The 18630-nt window shown below is 47.5% G+C and overlaps 1 protein-coding gene across 1 annotated transcript in view; it reads left to right on the forward strand.

The window, feature by feature from the left end:
* Positions 1-205: 205 nt before the first annotated feature.
* The window catches only part of LOC144148462 (chymotrypsinogen B-like), a gene marked incomplete at its 5' end in the record, with an annotated part of 29876 nt that continues 11451 nt past the window's right edge, over positions 206-18630 (forward strand). Inside the window, 3 exons of the mRNA XM_077680002.1 lie at positions 206-248; positions 824-903; positions 1724-1807. Coding sequence (XP_077536128.1) covers positions 206-248; positions 824-903; positions 1724-1807 — 207 coding nt within the window. The remainder of the gene's footprint in view (positions 249-823; positions 904-1723; positions 1808-18630) is intronic.

Genomic DNA, 18630 nt, shown 5'->3' on the forward strand with positions numbered 1-18630 from the left:
GGCTCTCTCGCAGTACATGCTGGTTACGACACAACCATCAGTGATACCAAGAAAAGAAGAAGAAAGAGGACATAACCAAGATAACCACCAGCGGAACTCACCTCGCTCCAGCGTCATCATTTGCATTCACCGTACTGAAACGACCTGTTTCGTTGTTTGGTACCCGTTAAAGTTCATTTTTTATTAACCCGTTTGCCTTTTCCGCTCTCAGGTGTCGCAGAAAGCACCAAACTCGGATTCAGTCAGCGGTAAGTCCCTCTCTCTCTGGCAGCTTGAAAAACAGAACTTGCTTTTGTTTCGGCTTAGGGGGAAGGGTCTACACGTGGTGGGTTTAGAAGTTTAGTTGATGAAAGCTTCCTTTGTCTACACGCGCTGTGATGAGCGACCGTTAACAAGATATATAAACATCATTACGAAGGCATAACTGCATGGAAACTTTAAATCGGAACCTTTCAGAGCACCCATTAACCAACTTATTAGTTGTTGCGAGGTGGAAGATTCCCAGTAATATAACAACCATTTTTTTCCCTCGAGCTTCGGCGGTCGTGTCTGTGCTCATAAAAAATTGCGTGCTTGATCAAAGACCTTCGTTTTAAAAATATTTGGAGTGCGGCTTAATTGGTTCACATGATTGTGCGTTATAAGTAGCTTTCCTTCAGGCCGTGTATATGCGACTTTGGAAACAATCACCGGAGCTAATTCAGGGCGCTCCCACTCGGCATGTACAAGTGGGGCAGCAATCTTGAAATCACAGTGCGCTTTAAACCAGCTTTCCTAAACAGGCTTACACTCATACCGGCACTCTCTTCCCCCCTCTGTGCAGCGTACAGCGGGTGCGGCCTAAGTGCAGACACGAAAGTGGTCGACGGGAGCTTGGTGACCAGCAACAAGTACCCCTGGGTGGTCAGTTCTCCTGCTATCAGATTCCCTATCATCTTCTTTATCTCCGCCTATGTACTCAGTGTGTGTACGTGTGCGTGTGTGTGTAGGTTTTTTTTTGTGTCGGTGCACGCGTGAGTTTACAGTCAAGCCCCGATGTTACGAAACTTAAATATCCTAATCTCCCAGAATACCGAAATAACGAACAAATTAAAATTCCCGCCTCCCCCCCCCCCTCCCCGCAGTAGCCCAGACACCTCATACTTTCTGAATTTTACGAAGTTTGAGATTTACGCAATAATTTGCGGGGCCCAGCGACTTCATTAAATCGAAATTCAACTGCGTACACGAGACCAAACTTTGGTCAAGGGGCAAACCTCACCGTGGTCTTGGTCTCCGTGAGACTTGTTTTGCTCACCTATCGAACATGCGTTTAAAAAAAAAAAAAACATTGCGGAGCCTTAACAGTTTCAGTATTTTGTTTTATTAGTCTGACAAGGTTTCGCGAAAAAAAGCGGGAAGTAAAATCTTCTCGTTTTATGCAGCCCTGGAAAATCTCTAAGAAACCTTCAATATAAAGATTATTAAGTATAAGGACTGTGAACTGCATCTTTCAAATGCCCTGACAATTTACGACATCATTTCGATGCTTTGTTATGAGTGCTGCATGCATCGCGCAGCCAGCAGATTCAAAAAGCGTTTTAAAATCGCTCAGGAATCGCTGGAACTCACCCGCTGCAACTTCGGTCATGAGCGGCGTTCAATGTAAATGGAAATTCCCCGCCTTGTGCAAACTCGTTTTCTTCACTTACGCGTTTACTGCTTTTATTTCCCCCTGTTTCAGGTGCGCATCTCGGCTTACTACACACCTATTAAAAATTTCAACCAGAACGGCACGGACGCGTGCTCCATCGTCAAGACGGAGAGGGTGGGTGTTTTCATTTTTAAAGACGATGGTCTTTCTTGGGCTACTTAAACGCAAACATTTTGGTCTGTGTGTCCATCTGTCTGTCTGTCTGTGACTCGATTCAGTCACCTGGCCTAAGTGGAACAGACGCTGTGCAATAGTCAATAGACACTGCGCAATAGCAAAATCTAAATGCCTAAGTCCAGTCACAATATTCATACTTGTCAACATTGTTGAACAAGGACAAAAAATTACGCGAATATAAGGCAGAACATCAAAACACGAGTGATATTTGCAGTGCACCTTTATTTAAAAATTCAATGATGCTTGATTTAATGAAATACAAAACCCATTGCATAAAAAAATTATTCCACCGCCTGCTGTTTCCCGCGCCGCTATAGCTTCTGGTGGTATTTTAAGAAATCAAACTGCAACAGCAACGAAAGGTTCCACTAGATAGGTTCCACGTTGAGCTCCACAATTTTTCGAGTGTTGAGCCGAAATCCTCGTCTGGGACCCCGAAGGCCAGTGCCAGCGGACGCCGGAAGGGGTAAGGAACGATCGGGAAACGTTTTTTCGGACTTTCCTGCAATTTTCTGGTGGGAAACCTGTTCGTCACGTCTGAGCTAGGCTTAGTCGCTAGGCCTAGCGCCCCACAACCACCGCGGCTATGGAAGTCGTCGTAGCCGGAGAAAACATCGATCCCGCCGAACTCAACCAAGGCGGCTGGACGGACATTCGCCGCCGACAACGAACCAACCTCGACGCCTCGAACGGTTCCTTTCAAGCCCCCACCTCGAACAACTAGCAAGTCCACCGCGACACTCGCAACCGATCTGCGCGGCGCCACCCACCGGCATCGCCACTTCCCGTGACTGTCATCAAGATCGTTCTCCGACCGAGAGGGGGACTGCATGGATCTCAGGTCAGTGGCTCAAGCCTCTCTTGCGGATGCCATTTTTCAAAAAGCCAACCTCCCGCAGAACCCGGTAGTCCAAATACGGGTCCAACACGTGGCCAACTACCTGTTGATAAGTACCCTCTCGGAAGAACGCGCACAAAAATACTCTGCCATCCAATCTCTCCCATTCAAAGGACATTAGTACGAAGTCGTTGCACATGTTTCCGCTCCCGCCAACACGGCAACTGGAGTAATTTTCAATATCCCCGAAGGCGACGCACCCGAAGAGGTTTTCCGAATCGTGAGCGACTACAATCCCGATCTGCAGATCCTCGCTGCGAAACGGCTCGGGACCTCCAATAACGCTCTGATCCTGTTTAATGGGACCCGGGTACCCTTCTGGATCCGTTACAGAGCCGCGATGTACCGCTGCAAGCCCTTCCGCCGGACAACGGAGGCCTGCACCGCCTGCGGCAGCCGGGGCACCGCCAAGACGTATGCCCCAATGCAAAGCCACCCTCAAGGTGGTTTAAGTGTGCAACCCCCAACCCCGACGACAACCACCCGTGTCTCCCCAAATGTATCGTTTGTGAGGGCCCACACATCACCGGTGCCACGGACTGTCGCCGCCGCTTCCAACCCCGCAGACGCCCCCAAACCTACGCTCAAGCTTGCAACTTTGAGAAAGACCAGCAGGACGCCCAACCCTCCAAGCAAGAACAACCCAAAGAACCCAGAGGAGCGAAACGCCCTGCCACCGGTCACCAACCCCCTTTCAGCCAAAAAAAATCACGTGGAGGACCTCAAGTCCCCAAGAAACCACCCATACAACCATTCCAAAACAGGCAGCCGAGCAGCGACAAAAAGGTGGGCGGCTCTAGTGCTCCCTCTCACTGCTCATCCTCCCCTATCTCCCCTGACCTAATAGGAGACCTCGCTAGCATCAGAGCGGAGATTAACCTGCCCAGACAGGAGAATGTCGCTTTGCGTCAGGAAAACAAAGCCATGAAATTCCAAATCGAAACCCGCACTCTAGAAGAACCGAACACCCCCCCCCCCCGGCAAACAAACGCAGGGCAGTCGGTGAGACCTCCCAAGCCGCAGCTGAGAACGCCACGCATGACGAGCAGCATGATAAGAGAATCACTGCCCTTGAAGCAAGCGTCTCGTCAACCTGGAAGCTCTTACACGAGCAGAAAAACGAATTTGTTGAGCTTCAGTAACACCACCAAACACTGCAGGCTAATATGTTGACTATTCAATCCAATATCCAAGGTAGCGTAGATAACCTCCGTGCTGAACCGCTCGCGTACATAGGAGAGGTTCTCAAAAGCGTCAACAACCTGTCTGGGCACGTTCCCCAAATTGGCATCCAATATGAACCAGCCCTCGAATAGTAACTCCGCGGCAGTCCGAGTCTGGCAATGGAACTGTAGGGGCTTTAGTAGAAAACGAAGCAACTTGCAGTTACACATCCAGTCGGTTGAAACCCCCCAGACATTATAGCCCTCCAGGAGCCAGGCAAAGCAGTTAAACTTACCGGTTACAAAGCATTCCAAAACGAAGGGAATCCGAAAACAGCCGTACTATTCCAAAGAAACATCTCCGCCTATAGAACCCAATTCCATAGTGTAGAAATCCCCCACGACCTGATCACGGTACTTTCCATAAAAAGGGGAGGTTATGAGCTTTTCTTACTGAACGTATATAGTAACACACGGGCGCACGATCACAGATTCAATCTTCTGTTTTCCCTGGCCAGGATAGAAGCCGGCCCCAATGCTCTAATTGTTCTGGGTGACTTTAATAAAGCACACACGGCGTGGGGTTATTCCAAATGCACAAAAAAGGGAAGAGACCTTTCGGACCAGGCGCAGATCCACCATTTTACAATAGAATCAGACCCCAATGCTCCAACCCGGATTGGCAACAGTGCTCAAAAAGATTCCACTCCAGATCTCACCTTTACACTCCATGTGAAAAACGCCAGATGGAGCGTCACTGATAGCACCCTTGGAAGTGATCATTTCATCATCCAAACTGATCTTACCCTTGCCTACACCATTCGAACTCACCCCCGACAGCAGCACCTCACAAACTGGGACGACTTCAGGAGTTGTCGTGAAGCTCACAAAGAAACATCGGTAGCATATAACCCATTAGATCTCCAAAAGTGGGTAAAACAACTGATTACAGACACGCGAGCCGAAACCAAAGCTGTCGACCCACACATACCTTCGGAGACCATAGATCCCCATCTGCAACACATGTGGCACGCGTACAAGAGCATTCAAAAACGTTGGAGACGAAATGAACATAACCGCAGGTTACGCCGTAAGCTCACAGAATTGGAAGCGAACATTCAAAAATACACACTACGACTCTCGCAGGATCCATGGGGCGAAATCTGCGACCAGATGCGTGGCAAACTGGGGATAAAACGGACATGGAACCTTCTCAAACACCTCCTGAATCCGAACCAGTCGAAAACAGATCAAGCCCATCGTCTCACTGGCATCATCCAGATATTCCCAGGCACAGATGCAGACCTAGTTAATAAGATCAAGGACATGTATTTGCAAAGGCACTAGTAACCCTCTACCCCCGTACACCGGCCTACCAAATCCGTATATGGACAGGGAAATCACTGAAGCAAAAGTACGCGGAGCCTTACTCAAGCTGCGATCGGGCTCGGCCCCGGGTCCTGATCAGGTAACTAACAAAATGCTCAAGAATCTCGATGATCACTCCATCACAACCATTACAGGTTACTTCAACCATTATTAGCGACAGGGCACGCTGCCACAATTCTCGAAACACGATAAAATTACATTTATTCCCAAACCAGGAAAACCCCTTGCTTTGGAACACCTCCGTCCCATTTCCCTCACCTCGTGCCTGGGAAAGCTATTTGAGCATATCATTCATGCACGCTTGGTTTACCACATTCAAAATTTCTACCCCCTCCCCCTCTCCATGATCGGTTTCCGTTCGGGCCTGTCCACGCAGGACATCCTCCTCCAAATCTCCCGCGAAGTTTTAGTCCCCCAAAACAAGTTGGACACGGCGGCTATTCTTGCCTTAGATTTGACCAAGGCCTTCGATAACGTGTCCCACGACGCTATAATGGCTAGACTGGAACCCACAAACCCAGGGCTTTGTACGTACAACTACATACGTAATTTCTTGTCTAACCGAAGTGCCGTCCTCCAGATCGGTGGCATTACCTCCGACACCGTCCATCTTCCCTCCAAAGGCACACCTCAAGGAGCGGTACTATCCCCCTTGTTGTTTAATTTGACCATACTTAACATCCCCCGCCACCTTAAGAAAATCTCTAGTCTCAAAGTCAGCCTCTACGCCAACGACATCACACTGTGGGTAAATGGCGGAAGCGACTCCCATATAGAGGAGACCGTACAGGAGGGAGTTCAGATAATAGTAAACGAAGCCGCCAACGCGGGACTCACTTGCTCCCCTAGTAAGTCGGAACTCCTGCTACCGCCAAAGAGGAGATCAAAGGTACCACCCGACATTAGAGTTCATATAGAAAACAACCCGATTCCAGAGGTTTCTACCCTTAAAATCTTGGGGATGTTTATCCAAAATAATCGGTCTAGCACACAATTCCTCAGAAAATTAGAACAACATGTTATTAAAACTATAGGACTCATCAGAGGAATTTCCAAACACCGCAGTGGTCTCAAGGAACAGGAGAGGATCCTGCTGATCCAAGCTTTTATTATCAGCAGGATCACGTACTCCCTGCCCTACCTGAACCCGACTGCCACTGAATTAGATAAGGTTAATCGGCTCATCCGAAGGGCATACAAATCTGCCCTCCACCTCCCCCTTAACACGCCCACTGCCAGATTCGAAGGCCTTGGTGTGCACAATACTCAGAGGAGCTTATCGAAGCCCACCTTTCAAATCAGGTCGTCCGTTTGTCTAAAACTCCCACTGGAACCCATATTCGCAAGCGGCTAGGTATAGGTCATATTGAATGCCCTGAGGCTAAAATTTCCCTTCTGAAACCAATGCATAGCTTATCATTAAGCCAATACCCCGCAACATTCATCCCATATACCACGCGAGCCGCAGGGATCAGAGAGCACGTGCTCTCCAAAAACGACTCCCCGCTCGAGCCGACGTGGTATATGTGGATGCTGCAGAATACAGGCACCGCGCCGCATTCGCCATTGCAGTTATTAGCGACCTTGATAATCCCCCTCTCGACTCCCTAACCCATCCCATCCCGCAACGGCAGAGTACTTCCCATCCCGCAACGGCAGAAGAGGCGGCAGTAGCTTCAGCCCTATCCCAATGGCCTACCCCCGCGATAACAATTTCCGATTCCAAAGCAGCCATTCAAAATTTTGCCAACGGCCATGTTTCGCCACAGGCCTCCAAAATTCTCCGATGCCACCCACCCGACTCCCCGGTAGAAATTGTCTGGACTCCGGCTCACGCTGGCCTCGCTGGTAATGAGGCTGCCCACAACACGGCTCGAGGGCTCACAATTCGAGCCGGGGCAAGCCTCGAACCCTATCACGGGGCCAGATCCGCCAGAGATAGACTCCTTACGTACAAAGAAATAACCGCTCATTACCGCCTCGACCGCCGTAGGTACCCCCAAGCACACGCCAACCTTACTAATTCAGAAGAACACACGTGGCGTCTCCTTCAGACGAACACGTTCCCTAATCCCGCCATAATTCACCGAATCCACCCTTCATTGTAGCCTTCCCCAGAATGCCTTGCATGTGGCGCTCTCGCTACCCTTCCCCACATCTTCTAAAGGTGCCCGAAAGATCCCTTTCCCCAAATTTCCTCTGATGAGCAGTGGGAGGAGGCGCTAGGGAGCTCAGATCTAGAGATACAAACCTCCTTGGTCACCAGAGCTCCAGATGTCGCCGCCCGGCACAAGCCAGCGGCCACAACCGCCCCCTGAGCCACATAAAGCTCAATAAAAATGTTTTTTTCTCTCTCTCCGCTTGGAACGCACGTGGAGCAGGGCAACGCGGTTCTCTAAACGTTGTACTAGGGTGCCTATATTCACAGGCGTCCCCGCCGTATGGCAGCGGTGGTATCGAGCCGCACGGCCTGGAGCTACACTGGCTGATGTTGAGCTGTTTCACTTGGCTCTTGGAGAGCCGTGCTGCGCATGCGCGAGGAGGTGTGACGTCACACGGTGCGCAGAACGTTGCTCGCTGCCAGGCGTGTCTCACACACACCACGCCCCCAGCGTGTTCGCCGACCAGTCCGTTCCGCACGTGGCGGCCCGGTCTACTTGATGATCACGCGAGGGGTTGCCGGGTGTGGAACCGATGGCTCGTGCGTCGCGGCAACACCGGCGTGCGCCTGTGGAACCAGCTTAGCTCTGGGGCGATTGCTGACGCTGCGCCGGAGCCGCTAGATAAATATACGTGTTTCACATAATGCCTATACCATGCCTATACCATTGAAGCAGCAGTAAGGATGATAATCAAGGTAATCTTAGCCAACCAGGAAAGCTAATAACCAGCTGAAGCTTAGCTCACGCTAGGTATATCCTGGCATAGCCGAGCTAAGCCACTGCTAATTTTTTTTAATGGTCGCCTTGGAGGATTGGCCATAAAGACGAAATACAAATTCGTGCAGTTTAAATAACTACAGCCTTCGGTAACTCAGCCACAACAGAGATTTATTAACCGAAAAAAAGCAAGAAATACTCAAACTTTCAAGTTTCGTGGTACAGTTAAGGAACTGCACATGTGAACTGAGACGGGCTTGTTGGTGCATGATGCCACTTAGGAAAAACAGCGCAAAAAAAAAAACGATACGACAGGGAGTAAAGACAGTGTTTGTCTTTCAGCGCAGTGTTCGTCTTTACTCCCTGTCGTACCGTTTTTTTGGCGCTGTTTTTTCTAAGTGACAGTTAAGGAACATGGGTATCAGTGACGTAATATAGGCGAGCACTGCAGACGTATTTGTCAGTGCGTTAACTGCAGGTTAGCATTTAAAAGATGCGATTAAACGGAGCTAGACGACCCACTGCAACCGGCCAGCCGTTATTCTTGGCGGTGGATTTGGACAGCCGCGGCCCATTGCATATGATTCCGTGACGCCATAGAGACCGCGGAAGAAGTATGCAGGGGAGTGGCCGCTGCTTCATCTGTTTTTTAGTATCTGCGTTGTTTGTATCAAGTTTGCGATGAAATTGTTATCATTGTTACCCTGACAAAGCAGTCCTTTTGATAAACCGAACTTGCGTTTTGTATTAGTCGCCTCTTTAGGCTTCCGTGTCGGGTGCTTATTTGAGTGCACTTACTAGAAAACTCGCCGCACGTTCACCTGGCAACCGTTTTTGATAACATGTGGGGTCCGAAACAACTCGCATATAGCGTTTAACGTTTAATGTTGAAATATTTAAAGTTTACATATCGACGAATTTAAGTGGAACTTTGAAAAGATAAAATCAATTTACCGTTCCGTGTAGCGGGTACTCATTTAACGCCATTCAGAATCACAGGAGAAAATACTGACAGCTATGAACAATCTAAGTGACTTAACATTAGCGGTTACGTTTGAATGGACTTAGCATTCTCGAGCTATTTCCCTTTTTTTTTTGGGGGGGGGGGGGTGGTGGTCTTCAAGCATCTCTCTATAAAGTGTTCCCGATGCACCAGGAGTGCTTCCAAGTCGCAATTTGGCCTTCACACCAAGCAGAGTAGAAGATACTGGAGGGACGAAATATTAGAAAAGGCGTGGTCCATATCCTGGAGCCAAAGTGTAACCTGGGATGACGTTTACAGCGAAGCTAACCCAAATGAATCGTACAATATATTTTTGTGTAAAGTGAAGCAGTGCTATGACATTGCATTTCTATTGCGACGTGTAAAGAAGTAAAAAAATCCAGAAAACCGTGGGTTACGCAAGAGCTATACAAGAAAATAGAAGCTCGCGATAAATGATATCACAAGTTTATTCAGGTTAAAGATTTAGCTTTATTTAGGCAATACAAAAAATTGAAAAATAAATTAAATTCTGAACTTAAAAAAGCCAGAATTACTTATCATACCAATAAGTTTGCTGCTATATCTAACAATCCAAAAAAATCTGGTGCGCATTGCATTTTCTTATCGGGAAGTCTAACAATAAAATCCCCAGTACACTTACTTTTGAAGGTACTAAATACAATGGTGAGTCACTAGCAGATAAGTTCAATTCATACTTCTTGAATTCTGGCGCATCCCCCCTATCACACGGACCAAGAAAAGAACTAGAACAGTACCATTTTACACAGCCAGTCGGTTCTATCTTTCGTACCCCGTTGACTGAACTTGATTGATTGATTGTAGGGTTTAACGCGCCGACGCAACTCAGGCGATGAGGCGCGCCGTAGTGGAAGGCTCCGGATTAATTTCGACCACCTGGGGATCTTTAACGTGCGCCGAAATCTCGTACACACGGGCGTTTTTGCTTTTCACCTCCATCAGAAAAGCGGCCGCCGCGGCCGGGAATCGAACCCGCGACCTCGTGCTCAGCAGCGCAACGCCTTAGCGCTGAGCCACCACGGCGGGTCCGTAGACTGAACTTGAAATATCGTTCCTTATATCATTGAACAAAAATTGTGCTGCTGGAGATGATGACATAAAAGCTGTACCAGTTATATCTGTTGCTGATCTCTTATGTGCTCCCTTACAGCATATCTGTAATAATGCATTAACTTCAGGTATTTTTCCAGACAAAATGAGAATTGCGAGAGTAGTCGTTTCACATAAGGGTGGTTCTCTTGCTAACATAAATAATTTTAGACCAATATCTGTACTTCCTTTACTTTCTAAAGTTCTGGAACATGCCCTGAAAACACGACTTACAAAGTTTCTGGATGGCCAACAATTACTTGTAAAAGAACAATTCGGATTCAGGGGAAAAAGGTCGACGGAAACGGCACTATTGCGAATAAAACATGATATGCTCAAATATTGACTCAAAGCAGTACACTATAGGGATTTTCCTCGATTTTAGGAAAGCATTCGATTCTATTAAACATGATGTATTGTTTCGCAAGCTTCCCTACTACGGAATCCGAGGTTTGACCCTAGACTTGATACGTAGCTACCTAACTGGCAGATTACAGTACTGTTGTCTAGATGGGCACAAGCCTCAACTACAACAGATAACATACGTGGTACCACAGGGTTCAATCTTGGGACCGTCGTTTTTTATCGTTTATATAAATTATCTTATTTTCATACCGGAAACCCCTGACGCAATACTATATGCTAATGATAAGCTTATTTTTTTTCAGGTGATAATCTCGGTACTCTTGAAGCGGCCGCTAATAAATTGTTGGTGCAGTTATCAAGGTGGTTAGATTTAAATGAGCTCCAATTAAATGTAGGGAAAACTAAATATGTTGTTTTCAAGAGCAGAAGCAAACCAGACAATTATCATGTCAACATTAAATTTCAGAATAATGCGATTGAGCAAGTATCTACATACAAGTTTCTTGGCGTTCTCTTTAATGAAAACTGAAGTTGACACCTCATGTGAACAAGATCCACGCAAGCATATCGAGATCAATCGCAGTTCTGTACAGAATAAGAAATCTAGTGCCAAACTGGCTGAAAGTACAACTGTACTACTCTTAAGTTCAGTCCCATCTCCATTACTGTTTATTAATATGGGGTACTACAACTAAGTACAATTTAGAAAGACTAGTGGTTTTACAAAAGCGAGCTGTACGCTGCATAGAAAACCTATAACGAATGGATCACACAGCGCCATTTTTCTACAAACATAACGTGCTTACAGTTAGTCAGCCTTTTCACCTTAAACTTGCCATGCATATACGAAAGGAAGCTATATTGAGTCAAGCTACCAGTTTTGAATCATTAATTGTAGCAAACACCCAGTATGATTTACGACACAGCCGTTTTAGGACACCAGCCATTCGAACGAACTATGGAACACAGACGCCAGCCTACTTGATACCCGGTTTTCTAAATACACATCCTGGTATATTCGATTGAATAAAAAATTGCCGTTCTGATTACAAATGGAAAAATAACGTTAAAATGTACTTGTTATCACTCGCTCATAATTAATATAAAAAAGCGGACCGTGCAGCGTCTTCCGGTAACTAATATTGGTTCACTTATGTGCTCTTGTAACTTTTCTTTTTGTTCTAATAAATGCGTGTGTGTTGTTAAACTTGTATGCCATGTATAAAACATTATTAGAAATGTTATAATTATCTGCTAAACATTATGTAAAACACATCTGCATGCGTCATTGTTTTACTGCCGCGTTATTTGTTGCTATTTATGGTATAATGAACTGCTAGCTTGCCTCGTAACGCTTGAATTATCGTGCTTGTGTTGCTTTTCTTGCCAGTGAACTGATCATTTCGCTACTTATTGCTCCTGTGCAATGACTTTGGGTGTCAGGGCCCCAGTCAGGCAGCTTGTTGCCTTTAGCCCTCTCATCCTGAACAATGTATGTCTGAACGAAATCGGAAATAAAAAGAATAATAAAAATAATAAAAATAAAAAATTTACACCATCTTCCCGCTAGGGGAAACTTGGGAAGATGCGACGCATCGTGGGGTTTCCGTTATGCTGTTTCCATTTAGCGTGTTAATTTGTTGTTGTTTCCATTATATTATGTACGGTTGCGCCGACCATCGTGATAGCAGGCCTGTTAGTCTCCATTCAAATCATCGGTGGTCCTCGGATGTCATGGGAGCGGCGGAACGACTGAGCGGGGCGGCGCAGTTACCGCGTTTATATGTACCGCGCGTTAACGGTGAGGGGAATGAGAGAGAGCAGCGCATGCGCATGTGTTAGATGTTTAACCGAGCGCTAACGCGTGCTCACGCACAGCTGGCACGGCGACGGGAGCGAGCGCTAACACGCAGATGGCGCTGCGGTGAGAGCGGCGTTAGCGCGCAGCTGGCGCAGCGAGGAGAATGGGGGAGGGATGCGGACTACGGACGACGGAAGACGCCGGAGGGACAAGGCGAGTTAAAGAGAAGCGTCGCATCTAAAAATATTTTCTCCACGTGCACTCAGGATGGTGCCTTGCTCAGCGCAATGTGCACAAGGAAGCCGTACGGCTTCCGAAACGTCAAATGGCTTCATTCTTTACTTTGTCAGTGGCCATGACTTTCGCTTTGGAAAGGAGAATCACCGTGTAGAGGTCCTTTACCTTCAAACCAAGGAGAGTGCACGGATGGAAGGTTGGGCTGTATTGAAGGAGGGACAGGCGGCTGAGAAGATTGAATGTAGTTCTACACAAATCTGTCACACAGAGCCAAAAGACTGCTATACCGTTAAACTGGATGTAACGAACCTCTATGTAACGTATTCCTGGATTTAACGAAGTTTTTTAATTCCCCTTTACCGGCCCCATTGAAGCCTAAGTGTTTGCGACTTGTATGTATAACGAAGGCGTTGCGATGGTTAATCTTGATGTAACGAATTCTCTACGTTAATGAGTCATTGCTTTTGCTATATTTCTGAAAAATAGGCTAGAGACATGCACTAATTTAGCGAATTTCTCCGGAACCGCTGACTACTGTCCGTTTCCAGGTGTGAGTGCACGCGGTATCGGTTTTTTCCTAATCCTGCCTGTCGGCCAGTAGTTGTGCGTTGCCGATGCTACCGGTAGTCATAGTTCTGCTGCCAGAAAATGAAAATTTTTGTCTTGTCAAGACAAATTTGAAATTTTAAATTCCGTATGCACCGGTGAGAAAGAAGACCTTCGCCTCCCACAAAAGTATCCCAGCTAGCAACCATTCAACAATGTTGAGTGAGTAAAACAGCCTGAAGTTCGCAAAAAAGGAGCCCTTTTGCCATACGTTTGGTCCGTGAAACGTGTTAGCGCACCAAAAAGTGTCAAAAGGGAAAAGGTATACGTGAGTTGCGGTTGCGCGTACGGTGGTGATCTTGCTCCTTTGGAACGCCGTGTAGTGATCAAGCCCGTGGGAGAGCAGCAGGACCAAATCACGAAGTTTTTCACAATGAAATAAATCCTGGAATGGTGAGTTCATCGTCGCTAAGATCTAGCACTCTGGTTTCGTTTCTGCTTCATTCATGCAAGCCTTAACTCGAAACCTGCATGTAACGAAAACCTGGATGTAACGGAAAATTGCGAATTTTCGTCAGCTTCGTTATATCTAGGTTTAACTGTCGTGACATCAATTAAGACAGTCGCGTCATTTTCAGCGCGCATTGCTGGAAACCAGGGATTAAGACGTCCAGTGTAGGTTTTTCGAACGTTTGGCGCCCTTTATTTCCGAGGGCGTTTTGTGTAAAAATTCTTTGTAAGCATTTTGAATTAAAAATTATCAATCACGGTTAGTCGTAGAAACGATAACTGCTTCTCCTAAGCAACAGTTCCCCAATCGAAGCTAGGTCATGGCCGCCTCGTTTCTGAATGGTACTACAAACAATGTGCGCACAGCGTCAGACGGTGTTGGGAACCCGAAATCGTCGCCCTGCCCCCCCGCCCCCCCCCCCCCCCCCCCGCCGTTCTAGCCATGCATAGTAGCCAAACATTGCTTCAGAAAAGTAAATTTTTTGGGCGTTTCGCGCAGAAGCAACACATAGGCTATGTGGCACGCCCCAATGAAGGGCTCCGGATTAATCTCAACCAGCTGGACATACCCAGACGTTGCTCGACCAGTCTAGACAAGTAAGCGAACGAAGATGTGTTCGTCTGATAGAAACGTGAACGTTTTGGCTTGCCACACATTGATCGACCTGGGAAATTTTAAATTTGATGTTTTTATTCGAATGAACTCCCTCTCTCTCGCTTCCTTCTGTAGGCAAAAGCTTGGTCGTACATAGAAATTCGATGAAATCTACATCCAAAGGCGTATTCCCAACATCTTTAGCCCCTCGGTGTTGCTCCGCGCGCCTGTTCCTCTCATCGCATACTGCGTTGGAGCGGCCTCGGCTCATGCTCTATGGCTCTCTTGGCCAGGTGACCGGTCTGCCAAGAGGTAGTTGGGCTTTGACCTTGCGGCGCACCTGAAAGTACTATTTCCGAAATGCCGATTGATTGCTTCCCTGTACACGCATGCCAGAGAGTGCACGGGATGCCAAAATTTCTTCGACGTCCTCTGTTCTTTCCAAGCAGTGGCATTACCTCTAACGACCCTCCTGTTAGCGGCGTTAGCACGGGCGTGAACTTTCCGACCACCTCCTGCAACCACCAAGCACTCACCGTTTGAGAACGTGTTTTTAGGGCGTTTAGGGCGTTTTTAGAACGTTTTCGAGGCACGGCTACTCTAAAACACCTTAGCGTGTCCTGCAGGCTAGCATAAGCTTAAGTTGGTTTTCGAAGTGCGAAGCCGTTCTGTGCTATAAGTATCCCGCGTATCCAGCTCCTACTCGACGATACCAACGTCCATCTTTGGCTACAAGCACTATTACACTGCAAGATGATATGCACCCTTGAGGGCGTAAGCCACTGTCTATAACCTCTCACACCCTAGCAAAACAAGAGAAAACACACATTAAAGGGCGTTTTATCGTGAATTACACTATTTTAAAGGGCGTTTTTCTTCGTTCTTGTTAGCTGGTAAGGGCGTTATAGACAAAGAGGGTGTGAATAATATGCGCTTACACCATACAGGGTACTTACACCACCATACAGGTTACTTACACCATACAGGGTACTAAAGAGCCTACCATTTTTTCTGTAACAAGGTAGCGAATTGGGCGAGTTGGATAGCATTCATTGTGGTCAGCGCGAACGGAAACAACACACAAAGAAGAGAATAGACGACACAGGCGCTGTCTAGCCACTGAAATTTTATTGGAAGAACACGTGTTATTTAAGCAACCAAGAAGAGATAAAAAATTGATAAAATCATACATGAGTCACACAAGCATATCACGTACGCACTTTACACACACGACTTGTCAAGGAAATCTACTTCCTCATCTATTAGTGCGATAGACGGGTGGCTCACGCACGTGTCGCCGCTTTTTATATTTCTATACGCTTCCGCAATTTCCCTCGTGCGCTTGCTTCTGCTTCGCATCACGACGACCGTTTTTTCAAATTCGGGAGCGCAACCGCATTCCTTGGAGTGGCGGGACAGGTGTGAGGACGGCTCTCCCTTGAGAGACCCAGCATGTTCTCTCAATCGGACATTTAAGTACCGCCCCGTCTGGCCTATGTATTGGCCACCGCATAAAAAGCAGCGGGATGGAGTACACAACTACGCAGATGCATTTTGTGAAACGCTTTTCATGCTTTATCAAGCACTTATCACCATGGTCTGCTCCTCCTTCCTGCACCTTTCTATCAATGCTGGCACACACACTCCCCAGTTGCCTGCCCGAAAGACGACATTCACGTCGTACACTCTAAGAAAAAAGGGTGTGGTAGTTTCTCCCTTAAGGGTGAAACAGGAATGCATCATATATTGCTCCCTAAGAGGTAGTAAGATTCTCCCTGTAAGAGGGAGGAGCGCGTTTCTACCACTAGGAGTGGAGGAAGATTTCCCCCTTTCGTGAGCTATGGAGGAGCGTTCCTCCCCTGGCAGCGTCACCCAAGCAAGGCTTGTCATGCGTGAAATGCCTAACGAGCTGATCGGTTTGAGGATCGAGGAAGTACAAATAGGTAGGTTACTGAGGTTGTGTGGGCTTAAAATGCGCTAAAATAACCAAGAAATTACCTACCTAGCACCGGAACTGCGGTTAGCAAGCGATGTTGCCAATCGCGACTTCGTGCATTCGTATCGCTGCGCGCCCCGCCTACGCGTTCAGAGGGAACGCGCCGTCGTAAACGCAGTAGAAGTCATACCGATTGCTTTCAAAATGCCGCCTTTATTTCCGAAAGGCTCGTAACCCTGCCGTTCACCGCACACGAGATCACAAGCATCCAATGCGGCCGTTTGAGAACAACCAGTTGTTGTTAGTCGTCTTACCTTGCTACAACCGATGCAGCAAAACGCGGATCGTCTGCAATCGTAAATCTCAGCGCAAAGGCAATGCAGGCAACACGAAAAACGTATCCGTCGCTGTCGCCTCCTTCACAATGCTCGCCCTCTAGCGTGCTCGAAGGAAAGCAATCCTAACGTTTTAAAATGACCGATAGATGACGCAAAAAAAGTAGGGGAGGGGCAGCTACTAAGCACAACCATCAGTGGGCACTTACATCAAGGCGTTTCCTTGGTTTACTTTATGGATAACGTATATTATTATAGCCAACATCACGGTGGCCGCATGTGGGCGGACACATATTGGGATGAAACAGAACAACACAGCGACATACACTACGTTAAAGGCACTGCCAACACGCAATACATGCAACCCACAACATACACACGTACACACCACTACATATAGTACACTTTTGACATGTCCGCATGATCACAAGCCACAACTAAACATTACAACGGCGACAAAGTATTTATAACCCTAATCGCCGAGAATGCAGGTAGGAACAATGAGCTTGTTGCTTGTTTCAATAACCCACGGCAGTGCGTGAGCCTTAGGTGGGTTTTGTTATTTCATCAAATGTAACCCGTGCAATTGCAAACTTTTATTAATTAGAGGTTCTGTAAGAAGCAGTAAAATTGCTCAAAGAAAAAAAAAACTTTCCACGAAACAGTACGGCCGGTATGTTTGGGTAATGACACTCATTGCCTCGCCTTCGCTCTTTTAGCGTAGAGCGCACCACTTGTCTGGCAACCATTCAGCCAAGATGTTACCGTATGGGGGCCTTTTGTTGTTGGTAACTGATGCGTCAATACGCTGCAGTCTGTGCTCGTTGACGAAAAAAGGGGCAGTTTGCTATCATCGCTGACATCTTTTACCCTTGGGCGTCAGTATAAAACGTCCACAAGTGCAGTGGTAACGTTGAACAGGGCGCAGGCGAGTCGCCCACAGCAAGCATGCAGTGGTGCCCACAGAATGTGCTTCAAACATACGGCTGGCGAGCCGTGCGTTAGCGTGGCGGGCACATGGTAGTAATAAAAAAGAAAGACAGCGAGAAAACAAGCAAGCAACACACCGCAGGGGAGGTGTTGCTCATAGTCGTCGTATGCGCCGAATCGGCGAAAGCCACAGTGCAACGATGAACGGTTTCGTTTTCGGCGTCGGCGCCGACAGCAGATTGCAGACGACAGGGCAGAATATTTCCTCCCCCGCTTCGGTGTTTCGTAGAGGCCGTACAGAGGGAGCTACGTATAATTAGCTAAAGGGAGAAGCTCGCTGGTCCGGGGGAGAAAACCCTCGATTTCCCCCTTTTTCTACCCTTTTTTCTGAGAGTGTACTGCCCGGCAATCTTTTTGAGGCGCTGTGAAACAGCGTGTAGATAGGAGAAAACGTGTAGAAAGGCTTTCAGATAGGATAAAACGGTTCGCCGTAATTCTCTATCTACACGCTGTTTCACACAGCCTCAAAAAGATTGCCGGTCAGTACGACGTGAATGTCGTCTTTCGGGCAGGCAACAGGCGGGGGAGTGTGTGTGCCAGCATTGATAGAAAGGTGCAGGACGGAGGAGCAGACCGTGGACATAAGTGCTTGATAAAGCGTGAAAAGCGTTTCACCGAATGCATCTGCGGAGTTGTGTACTCCATCCCGCTGCTTCCATGCGCTGGCCAATACATAGGCCAGACGAGGCGGTGCTTAAATGTCCGATTGAGAGAACATGCTGGGTCTCTCAAGGGAGAGCCGTCCTCACACCCGTCCCGCCACTGCAAGGAATGGGGTTGCGCTCCCGACTTTGAAAAAACGATCGTCCTGATGAGAAGCAGAAGCCAGCGCACGAGGGAAATTGCGGAAGCGTACAGAATTAGAAAAAGCGGCGACACGTGCGTGAGCCACCCGTCTATCGCACTAATAGATGAGGAAGTAGATTTTCTTGACAAGTCGTGTGTGTAAAGTGCGTACGTGACATACCTGTGTGACTCATGTATGATTTCATCAATTTATTA

The sequence above is a fragment of the Haemaphysalis longicornis genome, unplaced genomic scaffold (genome assembly GCF_048455015.1).
Source record: "Haemaphysalis longicornis isolate Haplotype H1 unplaced genomic scaffold, Haemaphysalis longicornis Haplotype H1 scaffold_8, whole genome shotgun sequence".
Taxonomy (NCBI): domain Eukaryota; kingdom Metazoa; phylum Arthropoda; class Arachnida; order Ixodida; family Ixodidae; genus Haemaphysalis; species Haemaphysalis longicornis.